This window comes from Ambystoma mexicanum, chromosome 11, assembly GCF_040938575.1.
Source record: "Ambystoma mexicanum isolate Mex_15411 chromosome 11, UKY_AmexF1_1, whole genome shotgun sequence".
Taxonomy (NCBI): domain Eukaryota; kingdom Metazoa; phylum Chordata; class Amphibia; order Caudata; family Ambystomatidae; genus Ambystoma; species Ambystoma mexicanum.
In genome coordinates, this window is record NC_090934.1 from 119149775 (window position 1) to 119173147 (window position 23373).

Genomic DNA, 23373 nt, shown 5'->3' on the forward strand with positions numbered 1-23373 from the left:
AGAAGGATTCTGAGGGGACAAAGGCAGGAGGGAGTCTCCTTTGTAGGAGCAGAAGACATGTGCCGTCCCTAGGTGCAATTTATTTTTAAGAGACTTCACCAACCAGCCACGGAAACCGGTAAGAAGTCACAGCAGGAAGGCAGGACGGACAGAGATTAATTCCTAAAATGTTACAAGCAAATGCTTCCTTGACTGAATAAACACTTAGACCTATCAGACTACTTTGTATTATTGGATGAGTGCTACTTCAATTCCAATGGCTGCATCTGGAGAAGCAGAACAAAGAGCAGTTTCCAAACTACATTTTGGCAGGTCTATCTTACCAAAAAATGTTACATAATAAAGTAGAATCAACCAACGTGTTTAGTATCGGACGTGCTATGTCACAATTATGTATGTGCCATCCTGAAAAAGGTGCATCTTGCTGACAACAAAGAAGATATTTCCAATCCGCACCTGTGTCGGTTCTTATTTTTCCTTTTCTTATGGCTGCTATGATGGCTTCCCGAAGAAGCAGAAGCGGCTGCTTTTTGGGGCTTTACGCCTTGTACGGATGCTTCCACGTCTTCTGTTTCGTCTTGTCCCGGTTCGTTTTCTTGGTTCTGAAAGTCTGGCGAGTTATCACTTTCAGTGCCACTTCCTGGTTCTGTGAAACAAAAAGACATCAACAAACTTAACGCATAAATTATCCAAACCAATAACCGATATAAACTGTGAAAAATACACCAGGACTTGAGGCTACTGAGACAGGACTATACAGCATTAGAGACAATCCTGTGATTTTAATTGATTTGTTCCTTCCCTTTCATATCACTGTGTAACATTGATTTTAGCTTGAATTGTTTTAAACATAAGATAATAAATGCACACTTTGTGAAAAAAAAGGATAAAAGGCAATTCTGTATTTTTGCGATGGGGCTCTTTAGTTTGGAGGTTTTAAGAGGTTCTTTCTGCCTGAAGGAGCTTAAGATATAACATGTCTGAAGTAAGAGACATCTGCAAAGTAGACCACATGGGTGCCCAGAACTTTAACTGCTTCCTGGTCTACAGTAAATTCATGGTAAATTCTCCTGAAGGCCCTAGAGCTTGTTCTATCCACATTTCTGGTGATCATCCTAATACTGTGCCCAATTATCCCATAAACAAATCAATAGATGATTCTAAATCTCCAAACCAAATTACTTTATGGGCTCATGCCTTGAAAGATTTCATATCTAGAAACATTAATAAGTGATATCAAATCTATAACCTACACTCATTTGTCTGGTGGCCCCAAGTCTAAATGTGGGCACAGGAATGCAATCAGTAATAGTCTGCTGCACAATCGGTCGCAAAATGTTTACATGCAAATGTCTGTAAGTAGTACCAACTTGAAGTTGGTAGGTAAACTGGAAAAAATATAGAGCAGTTAAGTTGAAGAGACAAACATACCTGACACTGTGCACTTATATGCATCAACCTAATGTCCAAAGAAAAATGAAACAGTAGCAGAAAGAGCTCAGAATCAGAGGGATGAATGATTGTTTGCAAATTTTGAAGTGTGCGGGAACTATTGGGGACAGAGTACAACTACTTTTATTTTTACGGTTTACACTTCCATTACTTCAAACAACCATTTGCACCATTCCAGAACAGCTCAATTTTACCACCCTATAACAGTTACAGCTAAATCAAAACCTTTGACAGTACATTCCTGAAGCCTGGAAGAGCTCTCAGCCTGGATATACCTAAGTTGGCATTATCCTAACCAGGGGAAGATGGAGACGTCCTGCTAATACAGAGAAGTAGTCCCTCCTGACACCCAATCCACACCTGATTTTGGAAAATGTGTAAAGTTATCATCTCAGGTTAAATGCTTGAACATTAGAGTTGATAAAGTTTCAGCCATTCACAAGGGATATTATTTTAATGACAGGTGACTACATGGGATTAGTCCCTTCATACCACTCAACAGGTGTGCAGTTGTAATAGCAGCCTTAAGGACCAGTTGCTTGGGTGAACCTGCTGCGGTTTCAACTAGAGTAGAGAAATCATTACCTTTAAATACATCCATGGGGCTGCTCCTGCCTACCTTAAGGATATCCCACGATGGCACCTTTGTTCTACGGCGGACTACAGACTCTTCATTTCTAGGACTCTATGTTAGGTAGAATTTCCTTCTTGAGTGTAATTCTTCCCACTTGCTGAGTCCCCGGGCATTTTTACTGGATTTTTAGATTTTTTTACTATTTCTCCTGAGTGAGTGGGAACCCTTTACCACATATTCTTTTTCTCTGTACCTGGGAACACTTATTTTTAAATCTCTTTTGGATACTTTTTAATGGAGTTATGTTTTCCAGCATCTTTTCTGGCCTCTACCTTTTTTTATTGCAGCATAAAGCACTTTCTGTGTAGTGTTGCCGGATGCTCCTTGAGCTTTCCTTTTTTTTTTTTTTAACCTCGGTTAACTACTATTACCAGGGCCGGAGGACACCCTTCTGTCCCTCCTGTATTTTATTTTGTGAGATGAGCACACCCCACCTTATGTGGAGTGCGGAGGCGAAACATTGTCTCCCTTTTCTCACTGCTTCAGTAACCTTTAGTTCATCAGGCTGGTGTACCTTTTAGCATGACTTTTGTGGACTTCTACCACAGGCTATCTTCGTAGCTGTAGTAGGGACACTGGGGTCACCATTGGCCTAAAATGGTAGCTGTACTTTTTTAAGCCCTGTTCATGATGACTTGTTCCTACTCGAGCCATCTTCTACCTTCCCGGGCGGGTGTGGTCTTGATGGGTCTTACGTCTTTGGCAATGAGCTGGTCTTCAGTTTTGCTAGTTTATTCAGTCAAGGTGAATTCCACTTTAACATTAGATATAATCTGTCTTCAGGAAACATGGCTGCGGTATATCCCTACATTAGACCATCTATCTAAATCTGGCAGTAAAAGGCTCCAAAAGGTAGACCTATGTCAGGCCTTCTAACCGGCATGAAAACAACGGCCAACCTTACATTGTTGTCTATTGAAAATCCAAACTGCTACATCCAGGTGATAAGACTCAGTGTGGGGCCTAGGAAGGCAATAAGGCAAAGAGCCTTGACCATCTTCAATCTTTACTGGAATCCTGAAGCAGTGGAAACCCGGCATTTACCGGAAACTATAACAGATATAATTGACCAAATGACAGAGCGGTGGATGTACCGTTGGTTCGTCGTCAGTGGAGACCTGAACATCCATTGTTTCGACCAAAACTGCCATTTGATCCAAATTGCAGATTTATTGGCAGGGCCAGTCTTGAGTGGCGCCAGATCCTTGCCTTAAGAAAAAATTACATTCTGAATGGCCACACGGAAGGCAACATTCCGGCGCAAATGGCAAGGAAAGGAATAAGAGACAGTCGGATCTTAGATTATATTTTCATGCCCAGAAACAATTGTTGGTAAGTCAGCTCAATGTGAAGGTCATGACCACAAGTGATCACAACCTGCTGAAACTCACCTGCTCATCCTTGACCAAACATCTAAGGAATTACCATCCGGGTGAACTGGGAGTGATGCCCGGAAGAAAAAGGCTATCTATCAACCCGAATAGAATCAGCCTTCCGACAACCAAATTAGGAAATTAGGAACCTACATAGGGCAGAAGATCAGTGACTCGGTGGGGCAACCCGTTAACTACTCAATCATGCTGAAGGACTTTGTGGAACATAAGAGCTTTAGCAGCAAACACATCATTTGCTACCGCCACAAATATGAGACAGAGTTGGCCACAAAGAAGATTCTGAAGTCCAGAATACATATATTCTCAAAAAGAATGGCACCCTGGAGGAAACATCCAAAAAAGAAATTGTGAAGAGAAGCACGCTGCAACCTCCAAGATCTCAAAGTGCCCGGCAAAGCCCTGCTGCTGTGCTTAGCTTTTTCAAAACGCCAGAGAAGCTCCGGACGGAACAACTTCTCCCCTTGGGCGGGTGGGACCAACTAGCCCTGAGACGAAATCCACTTTGGTGCAAAATAGATTTTGTCGTTTGTGTGGGGAGCGGAAACTAGAAACTATAAAACATTCTAAAAGGAGTGTGTGAGACTATGAGGCAACAATAACTATGTAAATATAATAACGATGCAAGAAGTTATTGTAGACAAATATTGTGGAATAATTTCCTTCAAGGAAATTATCTTAACCCGATATATTATATTGTGAAATTGAATGAAGTGATTAAGATAAATGAAGACTTGTATATTTAATGATTATTTATAATTTATATTTGATTTTATTGTTCTTTTTAGCATATTTGAGATTAATAGATTTCTGTATTTTTATATGTGTATGAGACCCCTCCTTTACAGAGGTCATATGTATGCTAAATCATTTCTTTTTTTAGAGTAAAATACTATTTAAAGAAATCAGTACGGTAAAATCAATTCCAATGTGACATGTAATCAATGCAGTGTTATATTATAGCAGCACTGGCCTTTCTGCCTCTGCGAAGCCAGGCTTTATATATAAAGCTAGAAACAAAACAAACTCTTGGCTTCAGTACGTGTTTAGCACAACTTGTTAAATCAAAGTGCACTTGGTGAATAGGCATTTTCCTTTCCGAAAACCAACACACAAAATACAACCCAAGAAAGAATATTTTCTTCCAATAGTGTTGGTAAATTATAAAAGATGTACACTTTAAAACCCAAGAATCAATGTCCATGGTTTCCTGGGGCACACAGTTCACATATGTGAAATTATACCTTCAGTCGTTTCTGTTCCATCATCTGATCCTGTGGTGTAGTGCCCAACCTGGGACCCTGGCGACTGCGGTTCAAATCTCTAGTGTGGTTCGAACAAGTGAATTCCTACAACAGTACAAAAGGATCTAATTTTACCTTTTAAAATACCCAGGGGAGACGCTGTCCGCCAGCGTGTCGCCTCGACTTGACCCTTGGTCTACACCATGCTAAAGATGATCCCCATCTTCATACAGAAAGCCTGATAGGCCGTCACGGTATTTACATAGGGTAGGGGGGTAGTCCAGATTCCATTTCAAAATAATAAAGGCCGGATAATCAGTTCACATGCTATGTCAATACAATTTAACGCCAACCTTAAGAAAACATTTGGCATAATTTTTGGCAAGCATAACAGCTTCTTGATAAATAAATTCTCTATAGTCGATAACTTATTGTTTTTTGAAATGACCCCATAGCTCAGAGGGGTACAAAGTATCTGTCTACACTCAGCCTTTGAGCGTTATATTTGCCAGAAAGGTTGTACGGCGCCATGCCATGTGTACTTGCAAATTTACAGACTGCATTATTAGTTCTTTCCAGTATAGACACTGCTCTTTGACTAGCCGAATAGCAATTATTCATAAACCTCAGATCAAGATATTCGTACTTCGTTACCTGCTGTTAGAGTAGATTTTCCTTTTTGAGTGAAATGCTCTCCACCTGCGAGTCACCCAGCACTTTTGCTGGACTCTTGGATTTTTGTCTGATTCTCCACAGTACGTGGGAATCTTTTTCCACACACATTTTTTTTTACTCTGTTCATGGGAACCCTTTTTGGAGTCATGCTTTTTTCCACATTTTCTGGCCTCTACATTTTACTTAAGTAGCATTCAGCACTTTCTATGCTTTTCTATAATGTGTTTATATAATAATAATAATTTGGCATTTATATAGCGCTACGAACCCTCAGGTATCTGAGCGCTGCTTATTATTACCCACGGTGTGTGGTGCTCATTTATCGACCTCGGAAGGATGAAAGGCTGATTTTGGCCCCGCCGGGTTTCAAACCTGCGTTAGCAGGCTCTGCACAAATGTCAAAGTGAGCGCTCTACTCACTGTGCCACTTGACCGGCTTATGATCTGTGATGGTACTTATTTCCCCCAAAATGTATCTGGGCCTACTTGTATTTAAATAAACCATTTATTTGTAAAATACATAGTGTTTCTTTGGACAATTTGTATTACAATTTAATTTGTACTGATTCTACAGCCCTCTATCCCTCCTAAGGTAAGCCTTGCAGCTCTGTCTACGCTACCATGAACTCAGGTGGTACAGCCTTATAGTGGAGTCTTCTACTGTAAGTAGAAAGGTTTTACTAAGCCTTTAGTTGGACTTCAGAAAAACTGTCCTAACAGCGCGATAGGAAACGCTTTAACCACAGGCTCCTTGAATGAAAGGTCTGCCTGCTGCTGATGTCTCTGCCCAACTCTCCTTCTGTTTCCGAGTACATAGTCAACACCCAGAATGAAGCCTCTTTGCCAGCCCCCAGTTCGGGTACATAGACCTCCTGCACCCCGCACCGCAGTTACACCTGCTGCTTGCTAGAAAAAGGAAAAGGTTTTTATTTTTTTTCTAATCTGAAGTGGCAATACTTGCAGGCAGCTTGTGTAACCGTGCAGCCGCAACAGAGGCTGCTTGAGGTTTCGGCTGGCTGGGGCTAGTCAGGGGTGGGCCCTGGCTCGGGAGCCTTTTCTGGAGACTGCCGGGGCTCGGCCCCGGCTAGCTGCGGCCCACTTAAAGCACTAAATCCACCATCATGCCAGGTCAATAGAAATATAAAAGCTTAAGCAATCACCATGATGTTGAGGGTATATAAAGCAAACTCCAAGGCAATTGCCCTTTATGGAGCTTGTATGTGGGGATACAGCAACATCTGCCCATTAGCGGTTAGTGAAAATACCTTTCTAAAATAACTATCTTAAGACTGGAACTGATTTGGTTGTGGCTAAGCATTTGGATTAACGAAAAGGCCATTTTGACAAGACTGGTATTGAATCCTATCCTGGGTGCAGAGAAAACCCCTTACATAATCTGGGGATTTATTTTAATAATCCAGCTAGTATTTCTAGATTGGTGGCCACCAGAGTCAAATCTGATTTACCATTAATATGTACATTTGATAGAGAACAGTGTGAGCTTTTGAAGCCTACTAACAAATTGCATTCATCACTGCTAGATGGCAAGCCTTCTGGCTACCAATCATGGCCTAACTTGATGAACGTCACCAGAGCTGAGTTACTGAGAAGTGGGCGTATGGTATGTAGGGCAGTCAAGTATGTAGGCTGTGTAATGCAGTTAAAGATTATATCAATTTTTTTGTATCTGCCCCGCATACAAGAAATCCTGTCAGCACTTCTTCACCCGGATACTTAAAAGGCAGAACTTTATGCAATATAAACCAGATTTCCTCTTTTATTGTGGGCTGTTACTATTGGAGCCTGGAGTGTACTGTTTTTTAAAAGCTGCATTGAGAATAAGGGAATGATTGCTGAGTGGAGTGGTAGATAACTAAATGAATTTATGTTTTTAAAATGCTGCTAGGTTTTACTCTGAATGTGTGCAATAATGTTTTATGGTGGATCCATCTCTCAATTCATGTGGTTTCTGATGTTTCACTGCATAGTTTGATACAAACAGATTTCCGAATAAACGGCTATACTCACTCAATATAAAAGTGTTAGGGTTTTTTGCAAAAGTCACTGTCTGTGACAGGATTTAGGAAAGCCCAATTTATATGAATAGAGTGACACCTCTTAGAATCAGCCTGAACTACCCAAGGGATTGGTATAGTAGACGAGCAGCCCAGGATTAGTCTAAGGAGGGAGGAAAACTGTAGTTCGGTACAAAAAACTCAGAGCATACCTTAGTTCAAGAAAACACGTGCACACTTAGAAACTATAGAAAAATAGACATTATATACACTAAGTAATGTAATTCAAAGATCAGATAAGTACTAGAAAACAAATTGTATAAAAATACCTGCAATACTCTTAGAATAGTAAACCACAGGTGTAGTCACTTTAAAATAGCTTTTTTCAGTAACAAATCACTTACTAAACCAACCAAATATGCAAACGTTTCAAAACTACAACTTTTTTTTAACTTCAACCCAATCCTGCCTTAAAGGTCTATCCCTATCTAATTTGAGTCTCTCAAAGTTCAAATGGGCTACCACTAGCTACAGGTTGACTGGGAAAAGGTGGGAAGGAGCCAAATACAGTGTTCAGAGCACAAGAGTCCAGCAGGTGAGTAAAGTTGGTTGTTACACGTGGGTTCAGGGTTTTAGGCAAGTTTTCCTAAAGTCCTACTGGCAGTAAGACTTTAGTAAGCTGTTCCAGTGGTTTGTAGATCCCCAACTCTTAGTATCAGTATGTACTAGCTCAGGACTTGGGTAGAGTGGCAGAGCAGTCAGGCTTATCTTAAGAGGAAGATGTGAGCTGTAGGTAAGTACACTGAATCTTAGTTAGACAGGCACAACATAGAAGAGCTTAGACAGTTCTATAAAATATATATATATATATATATATATATATATATATATATATATATATATATATATATATATATATATATATTGGATTTAAAACAGAATCTCTTTAAATACTTCAGACGTTTATACTAGAACACTTAGGAATACTTGATAATACACTTCAAAGAGCATTTTCTCTTGCGTTTGTTTGCGGTTACATTTGTAGCAACATTAGAAAGGGAAAATACAATGGGCCTCATTCCGAGATTGGAGGTAGCCATGGCGCTAATAGCGCCATGGCTGCCTCCAATAATGGTACCGAGTCCGCCCTCATTCAATGGGGATTTACCGGTCTAGTCGGACCTTTGCAGGACCGTTAAGTCCCCATTGAAAATACCATTCCCCATTTGAGCCCCCATAGGGCTCAATGGGAATGGGAATGGGGAAGGTACAAATAACGGTACCGCAATTTGCGGTACCGTTATTTGCTCCCTGGACCCTTTGCGTCTCCTTGGCAGGATCCGCAAAGGGACCTCGGAAGAGGGCACAAAGGGATTACCGGCAACGGTGTCCTTACCGGTGCCCGTAATCCCTTTGCGCCAGCCTCGGAATCAGGCCCAATGTTATCATATTATTGGTTATTGCGCACTCATGCAGTTTTCAACGGTTTATACAGTAGTGCATTTACTCTGAAAACACATATAGTAAAGCCACTTAAAGAGAGGAAAAAAGTTAGTTAGTGTAACATAAGCTTGGTTCAAGGTTCTAGAGACGGTTTCTTTGCCTAGTAAATGCTTCAAGTCCAAAAACACAAGGCTAGCTAAAGGCAGTTCGGAGAGTGCTTGAATCTTGACAAGCAGCATATTATGAAGAGTTCCTGTGGATTTATTCCAGTTTCTAGGGCTATTGAAGCAGCAAATTAACAACTAACAACGGAGATCTTAAAACGGACTCAAGAAAGGGACACTTGCAGTGCCTTGGGTCTGAGGTAAAAGGGGGTAGCCCTGAACACCTCTAGTTGCAAGCCAATGCTCTGGGGTGACTTCTTGAATCAGGTAAGCAATACCTTTTTCCCCCACAGTACCTTAGGTTAGGAAAGTGTTTGTGCTGGATGCTCCACGATGTGGCAGCTCTGGACCAGACCACCGGATTCCTTGGTCTGATGACTGAGGGCAGGACAATGGAAGGGATCTCTTTGCAGCAGACTCGATGGAGGACCTGTAGCACGACTTTCAGCAACTCCTGGGGTCACTCTGTGGTTTTGGCACCTTTTCTGCAGCACCAACAAAGCGCACGGATCGCCCGGTCAATCTTCTCTGCTTCCTGCAATTCCACGCTCAGTTGAGGGGGTCTGGGTGAGTTGGATCGGATCTCTGTAGTGTCCTTAAGGGTTCAGCAAAGATTTGGACAGATTCGGCCTTTCCACAACAATGCACTCGAAACGGGCAGCAGCTCTCCTGGTATTGCTGTTCTGCAGCTCTGGAAACACTTTGTTCCGCTCACCTGGTATCCACGGGGACGCCACCCAGCCCTGGTTGGATGATTTGCACTCTCGAACCCTCTCCCAGTCCCTTGGTAAGGCCTCTGGTTAAAGATGGGTCTTCAATATAGGAGAGCTGGATTCAATACAGATTGTCTTTATGTTTTCTCACCTCCCTTGGCCTCAACTCCTTCCTCCCCCTTAGGCCCTCTCCTCACCTTAATATTGTAGAAGGTGGATTCTCCGTCCTGCTCTTCGTGGCAGGGGTGCGTAGATGTGGGGGGCAAGCAGCGACCAAGTTACTTCACTGAAGCAAGCCTCCCTCCTGGGAATCCAGGCCTGCTGCGACTCCGTAGGTTTGCTGCTTTACAGTCTTTATATGCAGTTCTTATGTTCCTCTTAGTTCAAATAATAATGTCTTGCTTCTTTCCTTTTAGGTATGGAAAGGTATTTTGGAGTGGTCATGCAGTTTGAAGATAAGCATGGGCCGGTAGGCGAAAGCGCGGTGTGCGCGATGCTGTCCGGTGAGTAATGCGCAGCGCTGTTTCGCCTTTTATATTGCTAACCTGTGTCTTTTCTCTCCTTGCAGGTTGCGATGTTCCTCGCCGAGCGCCGTAATGTTCCAGCAATGATAATGACCAAGAGATGACTAACCAGGTAAGAAGTGTGTGGCTTTCTTCATTCGGAAGGAAACGTGAGTAAACGCTTACTAATGCTGTCTTTCTTTATCCTCTTTCCAGGTTATGCTATTCCAGGATGCATGCGGTGCCGAATGATGGAGTTTGTACCTTCAGGTGAGTGGAACTGAAGTCGGCGATGGATTAAAGACAAGATACTGTTCCAGTTAAGTTTCTTAGTGTTCTTTCTCTGCAGGTCCTTGGTTTCAGGTAAGCTGGCATCAAAGAACTGGACACGGTGACGTTAAGCTGCCCACAGCAGAATAACACAAAGCATGTCCTGCTGTTTGGGTGTGGTTTAATAGTCTCAGGTAAAGTAGTCCAGGTAAAATAGTCCCAGGCCTGCCACACCCAAAAGACTAGACCGCATAGCTCAGTTCCTTGTAACTGATCTATGTGCGTGCCTCCATGTTGGCTGAATCCTCCCAAGTTAAATAGTCCCAAGTAAATAGTCCCATTCTAATGTTGGTCTTCATGATGGTTATGTTTTAAGGCCTTTGACCTGGCCCTAACTGGGAGGCTGACTTGTCAGTGAGGGCCAGGGGCAAGAGTCATGACACTCTTAGGACCTCGGGAGATGGCTTGTTTAAAGGTTTGTCTTGGGACTGGTTGTTCCCACCAGCTAAAGGGAAGGAGTCGTCCTCGTCTGAGTTCCTCTGTCACACAAAACGGGGTCAGGACAGCAGTGGTCGCTTCACGGTGTTGCAAAGGGTCTGCAGGTGTCTCTGGCCGTCTTCTTCGGTTACTTCAGCTTGCAATGGTCGACTTGATTTGGACTCCACAAGCCTCGCCTTTTATACAGTTCCAGCACACACTCCTTTTCAATCTCTCAGCATTTTACAGAAAGGGGCGTGTGGCTGTCCAATAAGGACAGCCAGACCCCCCATGGGAGCAGGAACTATTCAGGCACTCTGGCAGACAATGGACAGCTGCTCCCCTTTTCCTGCCTGCCCAGACACTCTGGAGTGTAGGCAGGGATACCCAAGGGTTCCCCCCAAAGGCAAAACACACACACAGACCTCCCCCTCCCAGAATGGTAGAAGGGCTAACAAAGAACAGCCACTCTAAAAATGGTGAAAAAAAGAAGTGAGGGCCCCAAGTCCAGCAATGGATCTTCACGGTTCTGGCTTGTTGGTGACTTTTTCAGGCTCAGAAGGCAGATTGTTGTTGCAACGGTCAACTTTTCTCTGTTTCTCAGTCCTCGCCTCTGGTGAGGGGACTTTCTGGAGCTGGCTCGAGAGGTTGAAGGCTTAGAAGGATGCCCACACAGTTTCAGGTGAATCCGCACTTCCACAGACGATGGCAGCGATGCAGCACAGGACCCGGGTATTAAGAGTTGGCAGACCCTAGGGATCGCAGCTCTTCAGGAGATGGCACAAATTGTAGTTTGTCTCAGGATTGGTTAGGTCCACAAGTCTATGGTAGGAAGTCATCTTCTTCAGATGTTTCCAGTCGATTGGTGAGGTCAGGACAGCAGCAGCGACTCAACAGGCTCTGGCAGTCATTGGAAGGGCTGGCGACGTCTTGCTTCGCTCTCCTCTTCGGATAGTCTGTTCCAGGGGGTCGACTCTTGGTTTCTGCTCCAGGACCTCAGAATGTATCCATTTATCCAGGAACACCAGGTGAGTCCACAAATCAAGTCCCATGCACCGTGCAAACTTGGGCATGGCTTTCCGAATCCGAGTGATTTGCCCGCGGCTGAAATTACTGCAGGCAAATCGTTCGTATGAGAAAGGTGCGAACTATCAAAAGGTTGCACCTTTCTCATGCGAACACACATACTACGGGGGCTGCAGGGATGTCCCCCGCAACCTCTGCTCACTATACTGTAAAATATAGTGAGCGGGGTGTTGCGGGGGACCCCCCTGCAGTCTTTTTTTTTTATACTTGCATATAATGCTACGAACTTTTGGTGTTCGAACCTTTGGTGGTAGCATTTTTAGGACTTTTTGACCATGCAAACTTTTGCATGCGGTCAAAACGTACAAAACCTGGCTGTCCAATGTGGATAGCCAGATTCACAGCATGAACTGTTTTCGGCCAGGCACACTAGAAAGCGAGAGGAAGGGGAATTTCGGTTGTCTTTCCCCCCCTGAACTCCCCCCTCCTTTCTGTCCTGCCAGTCAGTCAAAGCTCCTTTGCAGGCTTTCCAAGGGAAACCCGACAACTGGACAAGTCCTCCCCAACCCAGAAAGGTAGAAGATGAATCAGAAAGGACAAGCCATCTTGATCAGGACAAAAAAATAGGGGACCCCATACCCAAAACGGCGACCCCATGTACTTGCATTGGAGCTGCGAATACAGCCTCCAGTGAACCGTACAATACAAGTTGTGTCAAAGGTACACTGCCACCAGCCTCAACAGATGAGCTTATCACAGTAACAAAAACGTGGCTGGAGATGCAGAAAAAGGGACACACTGTACCTTTTCAGCATAGGTGGTGCTGATCTTGCAAAAGTAAAACACAGGATAAAAACGCATCGCTTTTCCAAGGAAACTACAAGGGTTAGCCAGGAAAAATAAAGAAACAATGAAAGAGAAGCCTTAAGGGCTTCTGACAACACTGCACAGAAGGTGGTGTGTGTTGCTTCAGTAAAAAGAAAATGCCCTAAAGTTGGAGGAAAGCATAACTTCAAAAAGTTTCCCACTCGCCCATAAGAATAAGCTAAATATCCAGGTGTCCAGCAAAAAAGTGATTGGGGATTTCACACAAGGAGAGAAATCTACCCTAACAAAAAGAAAATAAGTTCTGCTCACGTACTAACCAGCCCAACTTCACCATGCTAACCATCTACAGGTCCTATACATCCGGGTACCGGTGTGAATGTAAGGGCCTTGGCTAAAGTTAAACAATGAATGACTAAGGCGAAAAAAGCACACGGGAAGGTAAAGCATATTCTCGCACACACGACATATGAGAACTGGAATGTCCGATTAACACCACGGGAATGACATACTTACTTTTTTCAACCAACTGATCCTGAACACCGGCCAATGAACTAACTGCCTAAAAAAACAAAAGGAAATGGATAAGAATTATTTTGAAATGCAAACTCAAAAACAAATTTAGAACACTAATACTTGATGATCGTTCTTTTGCTTCAGGAAAGTATCGTATCCATCACAGATTATGACATTTTATTGGATCAATAATTCCGAACAGCAAAAGTCATCAAGGAAAAAGTAACAATTCATTATTTTCTAGTTTACTTCTTGTTTTTTTGTCTGCAAAACGGACATATTGAGCTTCCTGGCAGAAAGAGCTCATAATCTTATCAACAAGAAAAAAAGCATATTTAATCTGTTCTCATAGCCACAGCACTCCAGCAAATATTTTGAAGTTTGATGTTCGCGATTCAAGAGTTCAAATGGACTAAATAAAACATTGCGAACATTGTATCTTGTGTGTAACCTGTTAAATGCAAAGTAGTGTGGTGCAAAACGATACACAGAATGCCGTGAAGTGCATGTTTCCCAAGGAAGGTGTTTAGCAGGGTGCAGCCTTACATTATAAGGGTGCAAGGCGGGTGCACTCCGTTAACAATCCAAGCAGCACAGCTTTACAATACCTGGCCAATGATTAAGTGCCTAGTCATTTGAAACCAAACTCTTGGAGCGGTGCATTGTACCTGAGCTTTAGATGACAAAATTTGGCGTAGGATAGCAAGAACTGTGCTATGATGTATGGCCCTGGTGCAAACAATGGGAGTTCTTTTAAATACAATAGTAACACTAAGCACATGGTAATTGCATGGTAAATATTTATACAAAAGAAATTATTGGCTTTGTCAATGCTTATTTTTATAGTAGTTCAACTGCGGTACTCAAGCTATGCAGTAACAGATGTAATCCTAGACAACTTGTTAAGACATGTCATTTTTGAGAATTCTGCCTCTTACTTGCATCAAAGACAATATGGAGATCAGAGGGCCTTCTACTAAAGCCTCCCCATGTCACATATGGCAGAATATCTACTCCAAGTATCGGAGTCTGTTCGATGATTTTATAGACGTCTTTGTGGGCCCACTGGCCATCCCTCTCTCGTCTTACATCACACCTCCACCCTAGCCCAGGTGTCCCCGACACCCCCCCTACCCCCCAAGTCAGTAGGTATAGAAGCCTGACCTCTACCATCGAATTCTGTCTTCAGCTAGGTGCGTTGACCTAAAGGCAGAACGCCTGATCTTCAGAAGCTCCTTCAGGCATTTCCAAACGTTCCCTATACTTTGCAGTGGTTAGTGATTTATCAGGATTTAGATATTGTGCCTTACCCTGCTGATTCAGGCTCGGTCTAACTTGCTCACCCTCACCCTCCCATACACGTTCTTCTTATCCACTCCCCTTCACTACTCCCTCTAAACCTCCTGTCCCTGCGATGTTCTTATTCCTCCGAGGTCTTGCTTCCACCCTTTGATGTTACACCGCCCTTCATTACCATACCGCTCCCTTCTTCCATGCTCCTACTCCCTCCAAATCACTATTTCTCCCTCCAACTACTACTAGACCAACACCCACTCACTCACTCTGAGCCGCCCACGTCACAACCACTCCATACACTAATGTTGCTAGACACACTCGCCATAGATGAGTGCACACTCACAGCGCAATACCATTTCCACTCGCTAGCAGTTAATAATTCACCTGCTCCAAAAATTGCCTCCATAGTCCATCACTTGGTCTCTTGGTCATCCTCCACTTCCACCTCTGACCTCACCTGAATAACCCACATTTCCTGGTTCCTGTTCCACCCTGATCCTCCTCCCACCACCCCTGTTGCAGGGATTGTTCCTCTTTCCCTGGCCAATATGGCCCAGCCTTCCAAACACAGGGTGTGTGAAGTGAAAAGTCATAAGCAGTGAGCTAAGCCCCGTTCACTAACCCATGCTGGGTTGCCGCTGAATGGCTATGGCGGCCAGGTCTGGGAATTGTTTATATTACAGGGATCAGGTTTGAACATCCCAGAGATGATACAGTCACACTCTGGGGGTCTAGTGGGTTGATGAATTAAGCAGGTCCGCCGGATTCATTAGGCAACCAAGTGGCGACTGTCCATTGGCTGCATGGAGATGTGGGTCCTCCCACCTCCTCTCTTCTGATTCAGCTTAACGCAGTGAAGCCGGTGATGCACCATACACCGCTCTGCATCGTGTTTCCAGGTTTCTCTCTCCCTCCTCCAGCTCCCCCTTCTCCCTCTCTCCATGTAGCTGGTTTTAAGTTTTCCTGTTTTCACACTGGGAATGTGTGGTGCTGGATCGGGTTTCTCTCTTTGGTGTTCCTGCTCGACTCCCGCACTGGATGAGCTATCCATAAAGAAAAAAGAGACTGACAAATATATGAACTTGGAGACACCTTGAGAAAAAGGTGGTCTACAAGAAAAATGCTTGGTGGGGGAGGGGATTAGGGGGCAGGAATCGGGGCCCTCTCACCACCCATCGTTCATCTCGGGGTAGGACTGGCTCTGAATGTCTCCCTGGTAGGCCTCTGAACCCTGACTGGGTGGGGTGCCCTTTCCCCATTGACAAGACCTGCTTACTGGCCTTGCCACACCTGCCACTGTAGCCCTTTTTGACTCAATAGTATATGGATCATTGGTTACCCTGCCTAAGTAAAATAACTAAAAAGGTGCTAGTCTGTCATCAAGAAGTACAAAGCAAATTTTCTGATTCCAAAACCTAACTCTACCCTACCTCTAAGATGAACAACTGAAACAAGTAGGCCAAAAGAAGGTCTCTTCTCCAGGTCGTTCTTTTTTTATGCCTTCTTTCATCCGGCTTTCTTCATCGTTTTTCTTGTCTCCTTGCAATGTCACTATACAAACGTCTCTTGTTTAGAACCACATTTAGTATCCTCCTCCTCTTTGGGATTCTTGGGTTTTTATTCATGAGCTCTTGTAGCGCATGCCAAAAGGTCCTGGGTACTATACCCTCTATAAAGGAAGGTTTATTGCGGTTTTCCTTAGGATACTTTCTCAGGTTTTTGCCTTTGATTTTAGGTCTCTCACTTTATGAGGCGTTAGCTCTTCCTGGGTTGTTTATAATTTTATCCCAGTCAGGAATCCCCCCCTCTCCTGGACTCTGAGAAACCTGAAGGAGTCTCACCCACTGGTCCCCAGGGATCTGTTACCCAGGTAGCCAGGACACGGCCATCGCTATTGGATCCAGTTCCTGAGGGTGGACCAGTGGGGGAGGATCACCTCATCGAGGGGTCTTCGGGAAGTGGAAGTGGGAGACCGAGCGTTGAGGCGCAATATCCCCTTCCCTGCCACACCTTTTCCCCCATCCTATCCTGTAGGATATTTAGAAGCTCTACTCCCCCAACCCCTTACTCACACTTTATTACATGGTAACAGGCAACGGACTAACACCAGAGCAGTTTACCTGACATGCCCCAACATTCGGGGCAAGCAAGTCAGGCAATTGACAACCACGCACACCTGACGGCCCTTTCCCTTCCCCACAGGGATAAAAGGAGCAACACAGCACACTTCGCGCAAGGCCGAACATACGAGGTGTAAGAGGATTCAATCCAGCACTACAGCTAAGTCAATGCCTAGTCTGGGATACTGAATGGAAACCCTTATTGATATATCTTTATGTCCAGTTCATGAGTTCTGGATGACTACCCCTATATAACACCCCTCTCTTGGAACCCCCCTGACCCCACTGAGCCAAGAAGTAGTTCTGTTTTGCAAGTTTAAACGGTTTATTTGAGAATGTAAACAATATATATATCACACTTTCTAATAAATTAATAATTAATATCACACTTCAGAACATGAGCAGTTAACAACAATGGGTAATGTTCTACTAATAAACTGACTTGATTACCCAGGAGTAGTATAAAGGATGAGGTAGCACACTTGGGAATAGGAACAGAAGAATAAGGTGGTAGAGAATGCTTTATCTAGTTTCAGATGGATGCAATGTTGAATGAAAATGCAATACAGAAAATACTCAATATGATTTCAACAAAACAATGGAATCACTTTTCTCTGGCAATCCACTCCCCCCCCCCCCCCCCCTTATGCAATGTAAGGAAATGAAGAGGAGAGCACACAGTTCTTAGAAATGCAATCAAAGGTAATTCAGTTCACCCCAGCAAGCTTAGACTACAGAAGTTTGAAACACAGGCAAAATGCTTTGAATATGGTGACAATGCAGTGAGAAATATGCTGAAAATGCTTTTAATTCCCTTTAGGAGGTTCAGGGTGAGGGAAATATACTTGGGATGAGTTCAGGCTCACTTTAGCAAGGATCTAGGAGTAACTAGCAGGTTAAACGAATTTTTGGCAAAGGAAAGCAAGGAAGCTGCCGTTTTCACACGTGGCTGGATTTTTAACCAAATCGCGAATCGCGGCAAAATTCGCGAATGCGTGAATCACGATTATGGCAAAAGTATAAGGAGTAGCAAGTCGGTTCTAAGAAGTGTGTTGAAAAGCTGAGATTCTAAGCTTTCAGAGGAAAGTTAAACCAAGTTCCTAGCCCAAACGGTTCCAGAGATACAGACGATTAAATAAAAGGTAGTTTTTCGGATTTGAAATTTTAAAAGTTCAAAGCGACAGGTTACAGCTTGCAGCTAGAAAATGATAGGTGACAGCTCTACTTAGGTTAAATAGATTGAATTATATTATATTAAACTAAGGGATAGTTTCTGAGTTTTGCTGAGTACTCACAAGAGATTTTGGACAGGAAGGCGACTTTGTCACAGATCCGGTCACTGCGCACAGCACTTCACAGCGATCTGGTCTCCGGTTCCGAGTACAGCTCTGCTTTCTGGGTCACCGGCACTGCTCCTGGATCTTGGGTTCTGCTGGTCTGGTCTAGCACCGGTCTGCACGGCTCCTAGTCCCACTTTCTCCGGACACAGCAATGTTCTAGGCAGGGAATTCAAACAGCTCGCCCGGCTGTTGATAGTCTGCAAATGATTTTTGGGCCTGCTGACAAATACTTTTGCTTGCAGTGGGCCTTCTTGGTTCAAAGTTCTGTAGTCTCTGTTTAGCTTGGAAGTCTAAGTGTAGGATCTCTGGATGTTAAGTCGTCGGTCAGCATGCTCCGCAGCAAATGGAATTGAAAGTCTCTACCTGTCCCAGCAGTCTTTTTATGTGTTTTGAAAGTGGGTGGAGAGGCTAGCTTTCTAGGCCCAACCCCTTCAGAGTTCTGATAGGTTGGAGAATTCTTTGCGTTCTCACTGGAGAACAGGATTGTGTGTCAGAATGATGTCATTTAATGGCTTGCAGAAAGGACACTCCCCCGTCAAATTACACACAAATCTATATTTGACCTAAAGACATATTTCATAGATACACAGTGGTTTGAAATTACATGCACCCATCACGGATCACATGAGGTATACTCTGTTCAAACTCTGCTCTTCCTGGGGGCTTGCATTCAGAAATGGCAACATTTTGTGCTTTTTAGTGGGTTTTGCAACATCAGATTTTTCTCCAGATTTATACACATGTACAACACCCCCCTCCCACACATCTCAGTAACTTTCCAGGTCGCTAGCTTAAACACAGAGTATGTGGTGTCAATAAATAGCGGGGTTTTGCCCCAGAACATCACACAAATTCCCAACGCGTCTTAAAACGTGCACCGAAAAATCACAAGAATTATGGTATCATTTAAATAATTTTGACAAGTCCGCACTGTGAGTTATACATCTTTCTTAGAATCATATGGTATAGAAACCAGTTTATCCAGTTTCTGCCAAGCTCAGAGACCCTGCCCCTCCCAGCTTCTGCCAAGAGGAAGCTGTTTTACGGTCCCCCCAATAAACCATCTGCCCGAGTCAAGGCAGGGCTTTGTTCAAAAGGAAGTCATTTACGACCACCCTAATAAACCATCTGCCTGGGCCCTTTCTTTAGTTTCTTGCAATCCCCTGGTAATTCAATCAGAGAGTGTGTGACCTCCTTTTGGCAGGAGCAACCGAATGCAGCCAGGCCTGGGAATGCATTTGTTGGGCAAGCCCCCACTCCTGTCGGGGGTAGCTGTCTGGCAGAATTCCAGTTTCCTTAAGCCAGGTTTCAGGTAAAATGTCACTTTTTGTTCCCAAGTTTAAGTCGAGACAATTTTTACATATGCAGCTAGAATGCTGATTCTAAGTTCAAAACTATGACATTTTAACAGTTACAAACTATGTGACACTCAAAAGTAGGTCACTCAGTTAATTTAAACATTTTCGATTTTTGGTAGTTTTAAATCCAGTTTCAGTTAGGCTGCTGCAGACCTGCATAGCTCAGCCAGTTTTGTTATGAACATTGTTTTGGGCTCTTCATCTTCCCAGATTTAGTATGCACACATACTTCATTCTGCCAGATGTCCGCTGGTGTTCAGTGAGATTTTTGGATGTGTTGCAATGTTTGAAAATAGGCTTTTTGAGCTGGCATTCAGAGAAACCGAAGGTGATTTTAAAGTGCGGTTTGTCCTTTGGCACACATTTCACTCATGGCACCCCGGCCCATCCTGCTCGCACTGGTTGGTGGCAAGTTAGGCAACCATTTTAGTGTGCACAAACTGCGTGGTTCTCCTGGATTTTGGCACACATGTGGGCTTTTTGGCCATCTTGGATTTTCTAAGCCCACAGCACCAAATGTTGCAGCATGATAGCTCAAACGTGGGTCAGGACACCCAACAGAGGAGATAGCTACACCAAACCGGCAGTACAAAGGGTGGAGAAAAGTGTTGAGACCTGGAAGGACGACAAAGGGGGAATTGCCCTTGCCTTTCAACTCACACCCACCAAGCCTCAAAGGGAAATAAGACCGGGCGTTACCACTGGCGTGAGGAGCAGCAGATAATGGTACACGGGGACCTTCCGCATTGATAACGCAGGCGCAGAGGCAATCTGGCTATCATGGTACTATCCTTGACTCCAGAGAACAAAGAAGCCAACGGGTTCAGCACAGCACACCGAACTGTGTTGAAACCAGGCCTGCAAGTAGCACCATTTATTTGAAAGCAAGGTATTTACAAGAAGAAGAATTTGTGTGTTTTTTTCAACCTGCCACGTGGGCGCCGTTTCCAAGTGCTCTGACCGGTACCTGTTTCTGAAACTACAAGAACCAGAAGGCACTCGGAAAGCATGGCGTGAGGTGTTAAGAGTGGTCCTACAAGGGTCATGTCAAATCCCTTGTAAATTGAAAGTATCCGACCAATTGCCAGAGGAAGGCTATAGGAAGGGAACCCTGCTTTCCACTACGATTGTGAACTGTGATAATTGGCAAATGTCTGCCGAAAAAGAGATGCCAAAAGAAATCTAGGAGAAAGAAATCCTGCTTTCTGCTGAAAGTGAGCAATACATGAACTGTATTAGGAATGCATGAACTGTGCTGAAGAAAGGTTGTAGTGAACCAGACAGAGGCTCCCTTTTCCAACGAGGATCCGAGCCCAGCAGAGGGAGATACTAGGGGAACTTTTGTTTGTTACTTTGAATGAGCAAAGCAAGGCAAGAGACTTTTGCAGGAAAGATTTAGCCTCTGAAGGGGTTTGGATATCGTTGAACGGAACTGTGAACCTCGTGCTGTCGAGGCTCATGAGTGTGCTGTGCTCGAGAGTCCTGCCTTGTCCCCTGCCTCAAATGTGGGGAAGGGAGACCCAGCCATACCATCCTGACTTATCATTTTGTGAACACTTCTTTCTTTTCTGGTGAACATTATCCCACACTCTTTTGTAAATTAGTAGTAAGGATTGGCAATAGTTTTTATATAGGCCCTTTTTATTTGGCAAGGCGCCACTAGGAGTGCCTAATTATTTGATGGTCATAGTTTGCTCCCATCTTAGATTTAGTTTTAGATAAGGCGTTTATCTCACCCATTATAAAGTTCAATAAATACCCTTAAACTGTAATCACCTGTGCCTGTCTTTAGTGTTGCCACCATGAGTTCCATACAATTCTCCCTACTGGATTATTTCTCTTAGTATTCAACACTTGAAAGTCTTCGTTCGCAACACTTGGTACACTTTTTCTTCAATATTTTATTCTGAATAAAACTATAAAGTATATATAAAAACCAACATACAAAGCATAGAATTGTGACTAAAACCAACATACATTTTACAAAATCAGAATGTTTTCAAACTAATTTCCTAGAACACAAAGGGAATTCAGACTCTAAAACAAAAAAATAAAGTGACCAGGAGAGTATGCTCACAGCCTCATTAAAATCCAAATGTTAAAATGTAGTCCCTGTCTATGACACCCTTATCCAATATCTTCAACCCTCAGTGCAGTGACACAGGTGAAGCCTTTTAGGCTGTCCCAAGGTTTAAATACCTTCTCTGGGATAAACTACTGTTTCCCAGAGAAAGTAAAGTGAAATTGACTACTAGTCTTTTCAAATTCCTGGACCCAGCACACCCTATCTTACAATAGAGTGCTGGAGGGTTACTTAGTATCCCCTATGTCTAGAAACTCGTGTAGCAGTCAAATGCTACCCTTTTCACTCGAAATGGCTGTTGGCAGTGGTTTTACAACAAACTATCATGATTTTTCCCGATGATTTTTCCCGACCGTGAACACCGGTAGCGTAAATCGTGGGAGCCATGTTTTTCAAGATGGCGTCTGAGCCCCATTTGTTTAAACAGGTCCCGGTCTTTTTACGCCATTTCTTTTTGGAAAGGTCCTTCTAGAGTTTGTCTCCACGCGCCAAACCAGGTTTGGTCCCTTTGTTCCTATGCCTTTGGCGGGCTTCAGGACTGAAAAGCGCATCTGGGGCCAGAGTGTCTGGGGTGGGCAGGAAGTGAGGGAGGTGCCCGAAACTCCCTGTGCTCAGTCTCCTAGGAGACCCAAATGCACTCTGGCATGATTGGCTGGCTGACTGTCGGGCAAGGACTGCCACCATGCTGGGTGAGTGGCAGCTAGGCTGGAATGAATGGGAGGAAACTGGATAAAAGGCAAGTCTCTTGGCTGAGAAGACAGAGTCGACCACTGGAACGAAAGAACTGAAGACGAGCTGGAAGAGGACGGCTGCTGCAACTCCTAGACCGTTGGTTTGCCCGGTGAAGCCCTTCTGCAGGTCCGAATCGCCAAGTTCATCTCGACAGAGAAGCCCTCAAGGACGATTTCTCCCTTTGAGTTGGTGGGACCAAATCAACTCGACCCATAAACCACCTGGACACCATTCTTGGATCTTGTTGTATTTTCCTTAGAGTGCTGTAGGAAACCGAATAATCAGGGAGAGGGACACCAGTTTGAGTGCTTGTCTATAGCTACCGGAATTGAAGATTTGTCTTTGGCAGCTTTCTGACCAGTCCCCGTGCAGTGCAGGAGTCTCCCAACGTCCTCCCGCTTGTCCCCACGATCGAGGCTCAGGAACAGCGAGATCTGCTTGAACTGCCAGGAATAGAAGTCTTCAGCTGCATCTTATTCTTCATTGGAATGTACTGTGAAAACCAGACCGAGAGAACTTACCTCTCACTGCGAAAGTGCTTGAAACTTTGGCAACTTGCAGGCGTAGTCAGCTTGTGACCCAACATACACATCTTTCTTTTACAAACTACTTCTGAGAACTTTTGCAAACACTTTTTTCCGTTTAACTACCAGAACTGCCTATCCTATACAAGACATTAGCCCATTGACTTTGGCCTAACCTATGCATTGAAATGACTCCTCTGGCAAACTCAAACTATTTGCACTAAGAGTAACTGCAATCTTATTTTTTTTAATTAACCTATGCCTTTGTGCTCCTACTTCAAATGTTCTGAATGCCATATTGCTCCTCCTTCAAAGTAGTTTAAATGCCTCAGAATCTGACAGAGTGAAATGCTGAAGTATATTTTTGTGTGATATAGATTGCCTCCGTGTAGTGAATGTTTTATAAATGACTGTGAAATAAATTAATAAGTGTTTTACCAAGAAACCTTGAGTATAAGAGTTTATTTGAATACTTGTGATTGTAGACCTTTGTGTAACATCCTTACAGTTCACATTACCTCTTGAGATAAGCCTGGCTGCTCCGCAACGCTACCACAAAACTGTGTAGTACA

The 23373-nt window shown here is 43.8% G+C and overlaps 1 protein-coding gene across 3 annotated transcripts in view; it reads right to left on the reverse strand.

Moving 5' to 3' along the window:
• MEAF6 (MYST/Esa1 associated factor 6) overlaps positions 1-23373 on the reverse strand; it is a 218955-nt gene that overhangs the window by 11244 nt on the left and 184338 nt on the right. For all 3 annotated transcript variants that reach the window (XR_011279573.1, XM_069622647.1, XM_069622646.1), the window contains exons 4-5: positions 13349-13394; positions 457-646 (exon numbers count right to left, since the gene is read on the reverse strand). Coding sequence is in view for 2 of the 3 variants with exons in the window: in XM_069622647.1 (XP_069478748.1) it covers positions 457-646; positions 13349-13394 (236 nt within the window). In the remaining variant the exon portion in view is untranslated. The remainder of the gene's footprint in view (positions 1-456; positions 647-13348; positions 13395-23373) is intronic.